The following is a 16,448-nucleotide window of genomic DNA, read 5'->3' as shown; positions in this document are numbered from 1 at the left end:
TCTCTTAAACAATCGTAGTGTTCGAAGTGCGCAATAGGGGCAGGATATCGCTATCGCGTTCAACTCTTAAAGGCGAAGCTTAAGTGTCCCCTCAAGTTTTTTTTTTTTTTTGGTCGGTTAAAAGTGCTAATCGTAACCTTCTTTTGTTTAAGCTAGTGAATGTTTCTTTCAAATTAAGTGTTGTAGAATTCTCGGGGTGTTTCGAAAATGGTTTCATTACCATTCTAAGGCTGCTTTGAAAATGGTTGCCTTACTATTCGGAAACTATTCGAATAGTATTAGATTGGTATTAGATTCGGTGTCCTCATCGCTATTCCATTCGGTTCTAAAATTCGCTATTCGCACACTCCTACCGTAAGCCTATATCTAAGCACATGAGTGTTTTCACGTTCTAACTGTCGAAGATCACTCCCTGCGGCCTTGCGTGGAACATGCAAGGTCATGTCATGCATAGCAGCTATTTTCTTACTTCCAAGCGCACTTCACCACATCGCTCATTCCCTACGCAACCGTCGTCATCGGTCATCATTTCAAAACGAAGACTAAGCACGGATCGGCCGTTGGCTTGTTGCGCGTAATTTCTGCATGCGACTCGCATTCCCTTATCGAAGCACAGATAAAATCAGCCCACATGCGTAGTTTCAAACGAACGAGTGCACAAACAAGAGTTGCATCACCGTGAGCTTGGCTCGTTGCCTTAAGGAAAAGCATCACCCGCTTTCCGACCTTTTTCCAAGAAAAACAAACTCAAAGCCCTACCGCTGACGATCACGCAACTCTGTGACACGAACCCCGAATCACATATTGATGTTAAATATCTTGATAATGCTCTCATGGCACAAAGAGCATAAAATATATCCATAGTCAGCAAACAAGTCATAGATCATAACTGTGTGCCAGAACACTGTTGCAACTAAGTATTAACATTTAACCACCGCAGGGACTGGGTAATGTTAAGAAAGAGAGGGCAACACAAAGGAGAAAGTTTAAACTGCATGACTGACTAATATGAGTCGAATGTGCGAATGATCATTTCTGCGCTCCAAGACTGCGCGGCTTAAGGCCACCCGTTTCAACACAAGATACCTGAAAACCACACGATTGTGTTTCCACGGAAACCTAGCATTACAATTAAGACAAAAATATAACTGCAGGGGGCGGGTACGTGCCTAGATTGAGTGACGTTCGAACACCCACAACAACACCCACATGCATACCGAAACGTCCCGATCTCGTGCTGCTAACAAAGCGGAATGCTGTGTTCGAAACCACAGACTACCACTACACTACGGCTACGTAAGAACTGGTTAGCGAATGAGAGTGAAAGAGACATATGCAGAAGACGACGGCAAACTACAACTTCTGCAGAAAAAAAAATCGAAAAGCAGAGCGCTCTAACTTATTTTACTTCTGCTTAACTTCTGCAACACTGCGCGCCTCGCGGCGTGGGAGGGAATAACTTCTGAAGCGTTCAGACGGTGGCGCCGCGTAGCGAGAGGGGAGAGCGATAAGCCGAAACGTCGCGACTTTTATGACCTGGGGGGGGTGGCAGCTCCGAAGAAATACCACCAAGGCGGCGTTCCGGTCCACGTTCCATTGCCAACTTAATCGAACTCAAAAGGTGTCCGGGTTTCTTTTACAACCCGCAAGGAAGGAAAGAAGAGTGTGCGGTTAGGGTTCTAGATTAGAATTTATTGAGCTGAAGTGGTTGTACGCTTAGGGAAACGCCCAGTACGTTCCTTCTCTATTTGAGCATTCACGTCCATTTGTACGCATAGTACGTACGAGTGTACGTATAAATCAGATTTAAACTGGGAACGGACGTCATAGATATACTGAAGTGACGTAGTAACGCAACATTAACACGAACGGGCATCCTTTGTGTTGTTCATTATCTTTGTTCCTCAGTGTACTTAGATTTGGGTGCACGTTAAAGAACCCCAGGTAGTTGAAAATTCCGGAGCGCTCAAGTACGACGTTCCTCATAATCATATTGTGGTTTTGAGACGTTAAACCCTAACAATTACTATTTGTTCCCGAATTTACTAAGCGGTGCATTTTTTGTTCGCCCGAATAATTTAGATGCTGGTACAGAGATGGTGCCAGTTATGTCATATTTGCCAAAAAGAAAACATTGAAAGAGATAGCGCAAACAGGATTTGATAACGGTAAGCAAAGCACAAACTTACATTACGTAAAGGCGACAAATATTCAGAACACAAAATGCCCCAAAATAGAGGCAGAAGCACTGCTTAACACGTTTCAAAACACATACATATTATGAAGTCTCGGTTGGAACGACGTTTCTTTGGTCGCGAACTCGGGAGCGAACAAGCTCCACGGACACGATGGTGATGAGCACACCCGGAGACGATGAAGATGGATAGACGAACGGACGATGATGATTACAGTAACGTACAGATGAGGAACAAGCGCATAAAGTTTCACTAGACTTCTTGGGGATTCGTCAGAACCACGAAGACTAAAAATTTCGAAATCTTCGAGGAGTTTCGTAAAGCTTAGAGAACGCCAACTCCGTTGGAGAACTGTCTGCAGATATGATAACATCAACGATTCCATGCAAAGCACGGAACAAATGGAAAATACAACACAACAAAAGAAGTGCTCCATTACCTTATATACTGGATAGCGCGAATTCGATACAGGACAAAGAAAGGACACAGATGTATCTGTGTGGAATTCGCGCTATCCAGTATTTAAGATTTTGAACCAAATAGCCCGGCAACGAATTTCTTTCAACTCCATTACGATATGGTGGCTACAAGAGTGAAGGTCCAGCATTCCAACACGCTTTACTAGAAGAACACGTAATGCTTGTATTACTCAATGTGAAGCAAACGTTTCAAAGATGCACAAGTTTTAAGATGCACATCAAACATGTTTTCGACATTTTCGTCAGTGCCATTGCCTTTTTTAGCGGACTAGCGACAAACACAACTGTTCAGCACTGCGCATGCGGATATAAACGGCTTCTAATCGAAATTAGAACCTAACATACAGTTTAATATTAGTTTTACCCGAGATGTGAACGTTAGCATCATTACATGTCTTAGTATTTTTTGACGATAAGACCGACTTTCCACAGCTTCCTTTATAGTAACAGTTGAGCATGTTTTTTTCAGTAACAACTGGGTCCGCCACGCGGCCATCCTTTAAACCCATCGATGTATGTAGGCTTCTTCAATAGTGCGAGCAGAATAGTCACAGTGATATCTCTCACATCATATATTACACAATGCGTCGTTTTGATAATACCGCGGGCTGGTGTATCAGAAGGAACATCGAAATCCCTGCTTCAGAGTGAACGAAAGTGAGTAATTTACCGTTAAGACGAGGCTTGAGGTCGTTTCTGTAGTTTTAAATCATTAGCGTCAAGCGTATCAATGTGGGTGAAGAGTGTACGAGTTTTGTTACGGCTGTAAAGTATTTGGATTGTACAAGCACTGATTGTTCGCTTGGAAAAACAAGCCCTTTGTCCTTGAGTGGGCGTGGTCATGTTGATGATGATGGCAGCTAATGTTAGCTACTGTTGGCTTTTCTTGGCTACTGTTGCTTACTGTTGGCTGCTGTTGGCTACACCAAGCCAAGTTAATTGAAAATTATTAGAAGTATTTAAAAGTGAAGATAACGCATCCCCGCCTCATTTGCCGGTGAATTGGCCCCGTTTCCATTTGTTGCGAATAAAAACAATGAAGTTAAATAGCAATGGCAGACTTGAAGACCCAACCCTTTAGCTCCTGCGACAGATGTGACTCGACCGCCATGACAGAAGCGCGTGACGGTTATTTCACGGTTCGGTGCATATCCTCTGGCGTTTAGTCGCCATCGCTAGTAGCAGACGACGTCTTTCGAGTCGCCTGCAAGTAGCAGACGATTTTCTTCTTTTCTCCGGAAAAGTGGTCGTCTGCTTTCCGACAGTCACCGCGAAATACCTACCCACCCGCCTACCACTTTGCCCGCCTTCCCACCATATCTGTATTCACCCTACCTCTATCTTTTTTTTTACCTAGTTACGTTTCTTTTGCCCGTAACCACGGAAACCACCGCGTGACGAATGTGTGTGCTCCTCTCCCCGTCTGTCGCGATGTCACCGTCCTCGTATCCTCCTTCCATACTAAACAGCCATCGGAGTACACACTTATTTAAATGCTTCTCGTCGTTTCAGACCAAAGACAAAAAGAAAGAAGCAGGCGATAACTTCGTCCGGCACTCTAAGCGCTCGGCACAAACGATTGCGCACGCCTGTTGTCACGTGACGCAGCCAAGCGTGTGACGTGACGCGTGGGAGCAGACGACAATCACCTTCGTCTGCAGGGCGGGTACCGTCCGTCTGTCAAGCTGCTCGAAGACAGAGGACTGCATGCATTGCTCCGATCGGAGACCTTTTAATAACAACTTTCGCGCCGCCAGCAAAGAACGCTGTAGAGCTAAAAAAGAACCCCGAGATGGGTTCTTTGCGTGGAACGGAAACTGAAAGCGAAGAAAGTGAATCGCTTAAGTCGCCATTCCGTTTTACGTTCTGGCGCAGCTCTTTCGTTGTGTACGCCTGGCTTACAGTCTCCTGCTGCTCGTTTTTCGAATGCCCATTGTTTTTCAACAGATGTCCTGTCGTCTGCTACCACCTTAAGCCTTGCCGCCTCAAAGCGTTCGTTTTCGTCTCATCCTAACGTCGCCGGTAGCCATTGAGCCGTGAAAGTCTCTCACTTTCATGGAACTCTAGAAAAAAGAGGCATCATCGGGTTTTCCGAGAACCGCAACACCTCTTTTATCATGCCCACACCAGGGGGCGTCAGTTTTCTTTTTTTCTTGCTCTCCCACTTTTGGAACTACCAGAGTTCCGGTCGTGTACTTGGACAACAGAACGACGCACTTGTTGGTCGGTTTGTGGGGTTTAACGTCCCAAGGCGACTCAGGCTGAGAGATGCCGTAGTGAAAAGCTCCGGATAATTACGACCACCTGTGGTTCTTGGACGTGCACTGACATGGCACAATACACGGGCCTCTAGCATTTCGCCTTCATCGAAATGCGACCACTGTGGCCGGTATCGAACCCGCGCCTTTAGGATCAGCAGCTCAGCACCATAACCATTGCGCCACCGCGGCGATGACGCACTTCTTGGATCCGACGTTCCGTTCACTGAACCTTACACTGGGCCACAGTGACGCGTCGAATCTCAACTATCATTTCGTGAAGTCGTTTCGCGTCGACAAGTCGACACGGCTTACAGTGCACTGACACAAAACGCTTTCCACGGCGATATAGCAGTTACACTTATGCTAGAGATGAATCAATCAAGCCGTCGACGTCGCCGTTGTCGTGCTGCCCCGTGTTTCCGAAGATGGTGTTTGGTAGCAGAAAGGACAAAGCAAAGTTGACACACCTTCAGAGTTATTATCGATTTGGCGCCTTCAATGATACCGCCTGGTTCGTGGCATATCCCCACAGTGGGTTTTGTGTTAATGAGAAGAGAAATAGTAATCATCATCACCACGTGCTCTACCGCCTTAGTGGCTGAACCAGTGCGTCCATACTTGCGAACAGCAGCATGGGCTGCAACTTGCGTAGAGTAGAGTAGATCCTAGAAACTCTGGCACTTGCTCTTATGAACAAGTCTCACATGCACGCATTCTTTTTTTTTTGAAAATATGGGCCATAAGAACATTGTTCACAAAAATTCCGTAGCTAACAGGCAGCCAATACTGGGAAATATTAGCCTGCAATAGCCGAGATTATCCCACCATCCCACCAATACCAGAAAACATTAGTCAGTCTTCGTATTATGCCAGTAAATTCGGTGGCATTCGCACAGTCACACACTTATTCAACATTAATTACTGCGTGTACATTGTTTTGATTACAGTGTTATGATAGCTAATATGTGTTATTACGCGTCACTGAAGCTTTTCCTTCATATTTCATCTTGTAAAATGTATATACATTTTTACCCTGACCTAAAAGCCCCTTCTGAAGCGTTTCCCAATTTCATTTCCCACAGAATGCTTCGCATTACAATAAACTATTCCTTCACTTCCAACGTGTGAATCCCGCGCTCAGGTCACGTGAACTCCAGCGACACTTTCGAAATCGTCGTTTCCGGCCTCACGCACACAGGATGGATGGATGGATGACGCCTACAACGCGAGCTCCGAAGCCCGGAATCTGCAAATAGCGTGACAGCTCCTTCGCGCAACATTGTCTTTGGCGTAATACGACCGAGCGCGGCCACTAGCTGCCTACAGGGTGTGCACCGACTGCGCATGCGCTTTTAGTGTCACGCGTGCGTCGGTTACGGTTCGTCGTTCCGTATGAGGTGAAAGGCGGACGGCGCATGCGTTTACGCTTGACTACTGAAGCAACGTACGCTCGTTAAGCTAGCGCTGCCCCTGCCTGTACAGCTTACGTGAAGCGAAAAAACGTGGCGGATGAACACCTTCGGCGAGATGAAAGAATCATTTCAAACGCCTTTCGACAACTTCGAGATACGCGTTAATTGGACCTCGTTGTAACGAAGCCTCATCCAACTCGAAAATGCGTTTGCCACATTCGATATTCATTGTAAGGACATTCGCGTCGCACGCTAAATCGTTATAACCTGATACCGTTGTATACGAAAACTGGTATATACGAATTCGTGACATCGACATTTCGATATATGTTTTTGTGAACCCCCGTGAATCCTTGATACACCTTGATGTGAGCGAAGGTTCACGAAGGCTCTGCACCCCGCGTAAACCTATATGATAATAACCTGAGACAATAGAGATATAACGAATTATCGGATGTATTAGAGTAAATATATTATATACATTAGACCGCATCAACAATTCAGTTGCCTGTAAACAACAGAGGGCTCCGAGAACTACCGCGCGTGGTTACTGCAACGAAGTGACTGGTACATAAAGTGTTTTGATAGCCCTGTGCGCTTGGTTATAAAGCCGCTTGACTATGCACACGTTTATTTCTTTAAGTTCCTCGTGTATTAAGTGGCGTACGCTTCGATTTCCAGCCAACACAACGTGCTCTGCAGCACTGCAGCACTCTGCAACTCTGCGGTCCTAGGCGTATTCACCCTCTGTGGCACATTGACGGCTAAGATGTTGGACTTCAAGCTCGATGACGCGGGTTCGATTCCCGGCCACTGCGGCTGCATGAAGATGGGGGCGAAATGCAAAAAAAAAAGTTTACTTGGATTTATGTAAATTTGAAAGAACCCCTCGACTGACGAAATAATAATAATAATAATAATAATAATAATAAAATAATAATAAAATAATAATCACTGTTCAGGTTGTACGTCTCAAAACTGCGATATGATGATGAGGAACGCCGTAGTGGAGGGCTCCGGAAATTTTGATCATCCGGTGTTCGCACATTACACGGGCCTCTAGCATTTCGTCTCCATCGAAATGCGACCGCCGCGGCTGGGATCGAACATGCGGCCTTCGGGTCAGCAGCCGAGCACCGTAACCACGTCGGGGTTTACATGCAAAAACTATGATTTCATTATGAGACGCCGTATTGAGGGACTCGGGATTAAGTATGACCACCTTCGGTTCCTTACACCCGCCCATGCAGTTATGTAAACACTCGAAGATGAGTGTAGAACACTAAACAGCCTTGAGTGACCACAGAGTAATTCTCTAAAGTTTCCGTTTCAATCGGGACCCTTCGTTGCAGGTGCAAGCCCTCGCAGCTGTGGTCCCTGGGTCTACTCCTGGCGCTCCTGCTAGTCCTCTGCGGCTCCCACGGTGCCTCGGGATTCCTCACCGGCAGAAGCAGCAATGGCGCCGGTTCGGGAGGAGCCCTGGTTGCGTCGTCCTTTCTGCGATCCCTGTGGAAGCGAGCCTCGATGCGTGCCTCGATGCGCAACTCGATGCGCGACTCGCCCATCTACTACGTCAGCACGTTCGTGCGCAACAAGACGCCCGCGCAGCAGCAGGCGGCCGTGCTGTCGCCCCTCTTCAAGATCCCCATCGAGTTCATGTCCAACGCGAGACCGCTCGACGTGAGTATAACACACGCGCATCTGTGCGAACTTATTTCACCGGCCTCGCAGACATCGTTAAACAGCTTCGTAGTGGTGTCACCAGGGGAAATCGTGGCGCCGCGATCGTTCAGGTACGATGGGAAGAGAAGCTTCAGGAGTGTTCTCCAAATTGTTCTTCGAATGGGATGGACGGTAGAGGTGATGGCGCTCGACTGCTGACTCGAAGGTCGCGGGATCGAATCCCGGCCGCGGCGACTGCATTTTCGATGGAGGTTGAGGCCCGTGTACTTAGCTTTAGGTGCACGTTAAAGAACCCCAGGTGGTCGAAATTTCCGGAGCCCTCCACTGCGGCGTCTCTCATAATCATATCGTGGTTTTGGGACGTTAAACACCAGATATTATTACTATGACCCGCTGCCGTGACCTAAAGGGGGGCCTTCAATGGTGACAATGCGAACCCTGCATAGTGTGGCGACACTCGCGCAATCTCCAAAGCGAGAGTTGTGTTTGCCACAGAATGCACTTTCTAATGTTGGGCCTCACGCGAAGATTCATACATACTGTGACGACATCGTGCACTTATGGATATCAACATCGTTGATGATGATCATAGTGCGTGAAATACGATGCGATCCATCCTTAAGGTGTAATCCTCGCCGAATCTCTCTAACGTGAGTATATCTAGAAAGGAAACCATATCAGCTTTTTGAATACCTTGATCAGAACATTTTCGTGGACAGCACATTCATATGCTTGTTTCACCTCTACTGAGAACACTTCGTTGGCTCAGAAATACCTACGTCGTGGAAGCTTCCCACCCCTCGTCAGGGGACGGTAAATACTTTCTAATTCGGCAATCCCTCAATAATTTCACCACAACTGCAAATGCTATGCATTTTCTCGATAATGAATTCCTGACACCCCATAAAGACAGGTAGCCGCTCTAAGCATATTCACCAACAAACAAACGAGCAATATATTGCATGTCAAGACCGTATAGGCGCAGATCGCTACACCCAGAAAACGACGTTTCGGGGTCGCGAAAGCGAATAGCAAATAACGGCGTATGTCTTTCCTTGGGTGTCGGACTGTTCACACTACAGATTCACACTACGGCTTCAATTGCGCCCAGTTACAGCTGATGCAAACAGAAGGAGAATCAAATCGAGGAAGCGAACGCCGCATCGTGTGCCGGCCTCGGAAGCTGCGCGGCCCAGCAAAAAACACGTTCGGCCACTGGGCGCGTCAGACACAGCCGTATGCGCGCCCGAATGCCCGCTTTACCCAGTAAAGTGCTGCTAGCTTCGCTATTTATCGTCTTTATTACAGAGTCCAGTCGTAAGAGCATCCGCCTGTCACGTCTAAGTCAGTGCCCGACGTGAAAGCCCTCGAACTCGTTAGCGCCGTTGCTGGTGCCTCGGAACAGAGGGCGCCGCGGGCGTCAGTGGTGATCATCACGTCGTCTGCTCCCGGTACCGACCGCGTCGTCTGCTAGATATGGCACGTCTGCTTTTTTCAGCGCGTCGTACGCTGCTGCTGCCGGCGCGCCCCCCACAACTGTTCACTTCCCAACTCCTCACTCACTAGCCGCCGCCCTGACCCCACCTTCCCTGTGTTTAAGAGATGCTCGCGCTGGCACGCTCGTCTCCCCGCGAGCATGACCACCACCGGTCAAGGTTTGATGGTGTGCGCGCAGGAAAAGACGGCTCCAGGCGGTTTAGCAGACGACGAACGTCGTCTGCTATTTCCGTCTGTTTCGTTTCTGCTTCGTCTGTTGGTTGGTTTCGTCTGCCATTTGCTGAAGGGGCCAGCAGACGACGTGTGCCAGAGAAGCGAATATTGTTTTCTTTTTCTGCGAGTGATTATAAGGCGAGTTCCGTGTTAGAGCAAACCGCGTTCCTTTCCGTATTTATCGATGAGAAGTCTGCCAGCTGCTGACAGCTCACCGCTAGTAGCGTCCTCACCGGTACTGCTGCGTTTATAGCGCGTTTCTTCTAGTCCTAACAAGGAAAGCAAGACTTGGCAGCTGATTCAATCGTTGCTTCCAAGGTTCGTTCCAGCACACCAAATCAACGCCTCACGGATAACAGAAAGCTTGCAATGCGTTGACCCATGACGTGACGTTGAAAGCGTAGTTTTTCAAAGGATGAGCCTCAGCCGTTCCACAAATGACGTCAAAATTTTAAAAAATAAGCATACTATACACGAAAAGCTGCACTGTGTCTCCACTATTAAGCATATTGTAACAGGTTCTGTGGGAAGTATTCAGTTGGCTGCAGCCAAAACGCCTACACTAGACAAATTACAAGCTACAAGTTAGCGACTTAAGCCACGCGCTTGTGCAGTTCTCAAGTACTTACCGCAGCATTGTCCTGATTGTTGATTTTGGTTTTTGAGTAGTGCGATTAGCGACGTTATCAGATGTGTGATTTCCGCTGGACAAACGCACCCAATTCCAACTACGTTTGCTATTCATGTAATCGCAAAGGAAAATTCGAAAGACAAATGAGGCTGTAGGTACCGACATTCGAAGTCATATGCGTGATCCTTAAACACATCAACCGTGGCATGCAACTGCTTCTCAACAGAAAATGTACTCGTGACTACAAGAAAGTCTACGTTTCCACTAGAACGTCTAGAGAAAACGCAAGCGAATCTATAGACACATTTCAGAACGACTACACCAACAACTTTTGAGGTCACCAGAGTTATCATGTACTGAAAACTTTTGCGGTCATTGCTGTTGATTACAAATCTGGCATCACAGGTCGTAGGCAGATAACCTTCGAGATTACATTGAGAAGTCCTTGAATCTAACTTCATGTCGCATCATCGATCATCTTTGGGATTACACTGAGTAACCTCTGGGGTAAGTAACTTCATATCGCATCATCGGACACTTTTGAGGTTACACTGACTGACCTCTAAGGTAACTTGACATCGCATCATTTATCACCTTTGAGGTTACACTGACTAACGTCTGAGGTAACTTCACAACGCATCATCGATTACGTTTGAGGTTACGAGTAACATCTCAGGTAACTTCACGTCGCATCGTCGATCACCAGTGAGGTTACACTGAGTAGCCTTTGGGGCAACTTCATATCGCATCATCGATCACATGGAGGTTACACTGACCATCTTCCGCGGTAACTTCTCATCGTAGCATCGATAACACTTGAGGTTACTTCGAGTAACCTCTGAGGCAACTTCTCACTGCCCCGTCGGTCACTTCTGAGGTTACAGTAACTTCCGAGGTAACTTCACACCTTGTCAATAACATTTAATGTTACATTAAGTAACCATGCAGTTAATTTCACATCGTATCATCGCTCGATGATGCTAAGTTAACCCTCGGTGAAATAGGCGCCATTGCGTCATCATTTCGCTTGATCCAATACAGTCTGTCGTGAAAGAAACGCTGCAATGCACCTAAGTCTTCTATGACACCAAGACGAGCGTCGGCGCACATTTTTCTTTTTTTTTTTCTCTCGACACGCTTTCCGAGTCCAGCACTTCGAACGTGCTCGCGTTCCGCATCGCTTACCGCTCATGCGATGCCGGCCACCGCCGGCACGAAATAAACATTGCCCTCGCAATAAAGAAAGACCACACCAGCTTTAGAATCTCCGCCACTGCGTGCGAAGCCGGGAAGGGCGTATTGGGTGTTACAGCAAAAGCTTTTGTAGGAATACAAGAAACAGAATTCAGTGATTCCTTCATACCTGAACTCACTTCGTACTGCGATGGCGGAGAGTTGTCACAAGCGCGAGTTCCCACCCTTCTTAAGAACTACATACGGTAATTCCTCTTATCCCAAAACTGCGGAGACTGGCATCTTTCACTTATTATCATAGAAAACAAGATTTAGCGCTTACACCGCCGCTCTTACTCAAATTTCGCGAAAAGTTTAATTTCAAAAGTCACAGGATTCGCCTAATACGACTCGGTAGGCAAAATCCATCTTGTTTTCTCCTCAGTCGATTGTACCTCTACCCCGTAAGTATTTGCATCTAACGTGGTTTTGCACTGGCTCCAGCATGAGCCCATCTTTTACGAAGCGAACACGTCATGTGATGACTTCATCATGTGACGTCACGTTACGTGACGCCATGGTGACGTCACGAATTTTTTATCTATGACGTCATCACATGATGATGGCTTTTTGCAGTACTTCGTCTTGAAGCAGACACCGCCTACGGTCACTTCCCGTTTGATGAGGCATCTAAGGCTTTCGCCTTGATAGGTGCTGGGGCTTTGCAAGCTGAAACCACGACTCAATTATGAGGCACGCCGTCGTGGATGTATATATCTGCGAAATCTGAGCAGGAACAGAGCAGCGGTAGGTGTTAAATTATTTATTTAAGATTATGTGGCTGAATGTGCCCATAATAGCACATAGTAAGTCAGCTTATCACTACATCGTCACCATCATTCATTCTTTCATTTTCCCGTTAGGCCTACGCTGTAAGCAAGGTAACATCTAAAAAATTGGGCACGTTTTTTACATTTGTATGTGCCTATAAGTTAATGTTACACAGTAACTTAAACTCCTGTAACATTTAGTAAGGAACACATTTCTGCGCCCTTCTAAATCAAATGCTACAAGGTAACCTTTATGCAACGTGCAGTACGGAAGAACACGTACCTTTACCTTGGAGGTCGCCATAGCCAAATTTCTGAAGCTTCTTGTAGCGTATAACCTTTCTTGCAGGTATACGGTCTTTCATGTCTTCACACGCAGCGTTCTGCTGCGCATTATGGGCAATTTGTTAAAACTGCCGCCAGACTTGTGCACCAGCGTGACATTTCAACTGTGATATGTCCTTGCTGGGCACGAGATCCTAAGAGGATACAACAGCAATGTTACAATCTCACACAAACAGTTACTGCCGCACTGCATGCAACTGTTAGTAATGTACAATGTAACAGAGTTATTTAGCCCACAAACAGGAAAAAAAAACAAGCTATCACGCAATCGATACCTAAACACCCCTGAAATCGAGTATATTCGTCTGTCCAAGACGTTTAGAGCGAAAATTATGAATTGAACACACATTAACGCACCACCAATACCTCTCTTATTCCGTAGAAAATACAGCAATACAAAGATTACAAGTAGCCATTAATTATCACGAACACAAAACCAAGTAAATTAGAAACAGAAGATTTGCCATTAATTTCTTTGGTTCTCGCATATTTTTGTGCCTATAGTTACTTTCAAAGTTGTAAATTCCGTTCAGCATTTCATAACTTGGCAGCATCCAACTCACGGGGGGGAAGGGGGGGGGGGGCTATAAAGCCTAAAACACGAGGTAATTTGCATCGTAAGGGTCATAATGGGAGGGGGTCGGGAAGAGAAGGGGGCGCTGCGGTCAAACTTCGACTAGAGTCACTGGAAAAATTTCAGAGTATCGCATCTGTTTTCCGCGCGCCGCCGCCGACGCGATTGGCTTACTTGCATCACGTGACCTCTCGCCGCCATATCCCTTCCAAGCGCTTTGGGTGCAGGCGCGTTCAATGCAGAGCGTGGCCGGACATTTAGCAGTACCACGGTCCCCAGAAGTACTTCGTCGCTTTTTTAAACGCGTCATGCAGACAGGGGCGTAAGCAGACATTTTTTTCGGGAGGGGGGGGGGGCACGGGCCCGGCGTGCCGCTCTCTGGCTACGCCACTGCATGCAGATGCCAGAAGAGAGTAGCTCACCATCAATCGAACGTTACTGGTGAACTACTCTGGGAATCTCGTTTGCCGTGTGGGAAAAATTAATGTCAAAGAGCGCCGTTCTACGTGGCTGCATAGTTGCCCTGAACGAATTCGCCTCCCTCGAATAACACTCCTTCCTGCAGTGAACTACACTAACTTTGCTGGAAAAGATCTTATGCGACAGGATACTTCACCTTTTCGGTTCGCTATGGTCAGCGATATTGAAAACTACATACCTTTTTATTTGCTCGGCTGTTTATATCTCGATCTGTTGAACAGATTACGCATGCTATCCGAGCTATAAGCGTGTCACGCACGAGAACGAAGTCGAAGATTTATTAAAATAATAACTGTTTACTGGTATACCTTGAAGGCAATTGTGGCATGATATTGGCATTGCACAAAACAGAAGCGTGGAACTCTGTTGATAAACTTGGTATAAGGCAATGTATCAAGCGTATTTTTACATTTGTTACAAAAAAATGCTGCTAATGCTGCATTGCACCGAGCGTACCATTAAAATACTGTATAGTTGGTGAGAAATGGTCACAGCATAAAAAAAAAACAGATCCCACGCTTTGAAGGAGTCGATTTTATGCGAGCCCTAGGTCTATATACATACTGTGTTGCAGTAGCATGCGCTTTAAAAATTCCGGGATGTGCTATTTCTGATCAAAAGAACAAAGCACCGTGCCGAGGAAGTTTTAATAAGAGTGCATTATGAAAAAAAAAGTGCAGCAGTGCAGAAACCGAACCCAGCTGTTTACGCGCTGGCAACGCAAAAAAAAGAACTGTTTGTCAGAACACAGTAACATATTTGCGAATTCATTGCAACGTTGGGAATATTAAGGAGACAAGAAATAGGAAATGAAACAATTAAGTAGTGATGTCAATAATTTTTGATGGCCTATTTTCTACGTATCGCACCTACCTACCGCACGCCGATTCGCCCGAGCGTTCGGCTGCTGGCGTTCCGAATCAAGACGTCGTGCACAACTTTCAATTACACCGTACACACACAACTTCTATTACACATGTCAACCAGTTGAACAGCAAGCACGGTGCGCAAGCAAGCTATGCGTCAGCAATCAGTCGACGGACGCAATGTTGAATGTACCTACCGCACGCCGATTCGCCCGTGCGTTCGGCTGCTGGCGTTCCGAATCAAGACGTCGCGCACAACTTCCAATTACCGTACACACACAACTTCTATTACACATGTCAACCAGTTGAACAGCAAGCACGGTGCGCAAGCAAGCTATGCGTCAGCAATCAGTCGAAGGACGCAATGTTGAATGTTCTCGATGTTCGATAACGTTCTCGAGTGCAGTGAACCTGAACACCGACTGCAAAGCTAGCGCAAACAGTCAAGATTCACCAAATGTCGAAGTAAATGGCATCTCGCACAATGTCACTGCGCTAATACAACTATGTTTACATTCGCCGTACGTTTCATTAGTTACACCGCTAACCGCGCAGTCGATCCATACCTGTCGATGACTCGAAATCACTTCTAATATCCTCTTGAAGAAACACACACACATAATGCCGTTCTGCCGAGCGTAACACGGCACTGAGGCTAAAAGATCGGTCACTTCTCAACACACGCTAGCAACGCGCCGGACGGTCTGGAAGGGACATGGCCGCCGCCACCCAATGTTGCCCGCGTGCAGCCTACCTTTGCGGTACTCTGATTTTCCAGTGACTCTAACTTCGACCCCTCCCCCACCCAGCGGAGAAACCATAGGCGTGGCTGGGGGGTCTGGGGGAGGGGGGATTCAAAACCCCCCAAAATTTTCAATGTTGAATGTGCATATAACACGCACACATACAAACGCACGCACGAACGCCCGAAAAGTCTGGCTGAACTCCCCTCAACAACACCCCCCCCCCCCCACCCGAAAAAAATTCTGGGTACGCCCCGGCCGCGCACGCCTCTGAATATAGGGCACCTGTGTCTACAAGCTTCCAGGCTGACTTTTTGTATATCGTCACAGAACGCGTATTTAGGGGCACCTGCAAGCTGTAGAAAGTTCAAACTCGAAGCACTAAATATGGCAAAAAAAACACAAAGAAACGTCCAGTTTGTGCTGGCTACCTACCTTTTGAACATCCCGGATTTGGCACTTGGAAAAGCATGTAAGACCGATTCATTTTTCCTAGCAACATTGGCAGGACTCGTGCATCCGAGAACAAAAAAAAAAGGAAGTTATTTTTATCGCCAAATAACAAGTATTTAAAACACCAAACGGCATACCAGCCACACTAGCCGTGCCCACCACTGGGTCGCTTACATACTTTGCACGATGACTAGCGTTCGTGTAGTGCTGAAGAATCCTTGCGCCACAGCGTACGAATCATTGCGTAAAATATCTTCAAACTCCCTCGTTTCGATGGTCCTGCGGTCAGGCGTAATCAAGCGTGTGTTACAAAAAAAAAAAATCTGAATGCTGAGCGCTATGGCTCAAAAACTATTAATTGTATAAATCGCGAACGATACAACGAATATTACTACAAAATATAAGCATAGATGTGATGTGGTCGGAATTGCAGTCACAATCAAGGCACAAAACCATGATGTTATTTAAGGTACGCCGTACAGCGCTGTCAGCGACGCCTACCGACACCAACACGAATATTTGCAAATGCGCAGTGCGTTAGCGGCGAGACTATTTCACCAATGCGCGCACCGCCACACCTGAGCGCAGCTTCGTCGAAGGCACCCACCGATTA

The 16,448-nt window shown here is 46.8% G+C and overlaps 1 protein-coding gene across 1 annotated transcript in view; it reads left to right on the top strand.

The window, feature by feature from the left end:
• LOC119399955 (uncharacterized) overlaps positions 1 to 16,448 on the top strand; it is a 96,013-nt gene that overhangs the window by 49,326 nt on the left and 30,239 nt on the right. The window contains exon 2 of the mRNA XM_049417512.1: positions 7,700 to 8,027. Within this exon, the coding sequence (XP_049273469.1) occupies positions 7,700 to 8,027 (328 nt within the window). The remainder of the gene's footprint in view (positions 1 to 7,699; positions 8,028 to 16,448) is intronic.

The sequence above is a fragment of the Rhipicephalus sanguineus genome, chromosome 7 (assembly GCF_013339695.2).
Source record: "Rhipicephalus sanguineus isolate Rsan-2018 chromosome 7, BIME_Rsan_1.4, whole genome shotgun sequence".
Taxonomy (NCBI): domain Eukaryota; kingdom Metazoa; phylum Arthropoda; class Arachnida; order Ixodida; family Ixodidae; genus Rhipicephalus; species Rhipicephalus sanguineus.
This window is presented reverse-complemented; position numbering and strand designations above follow the sequence as displayed.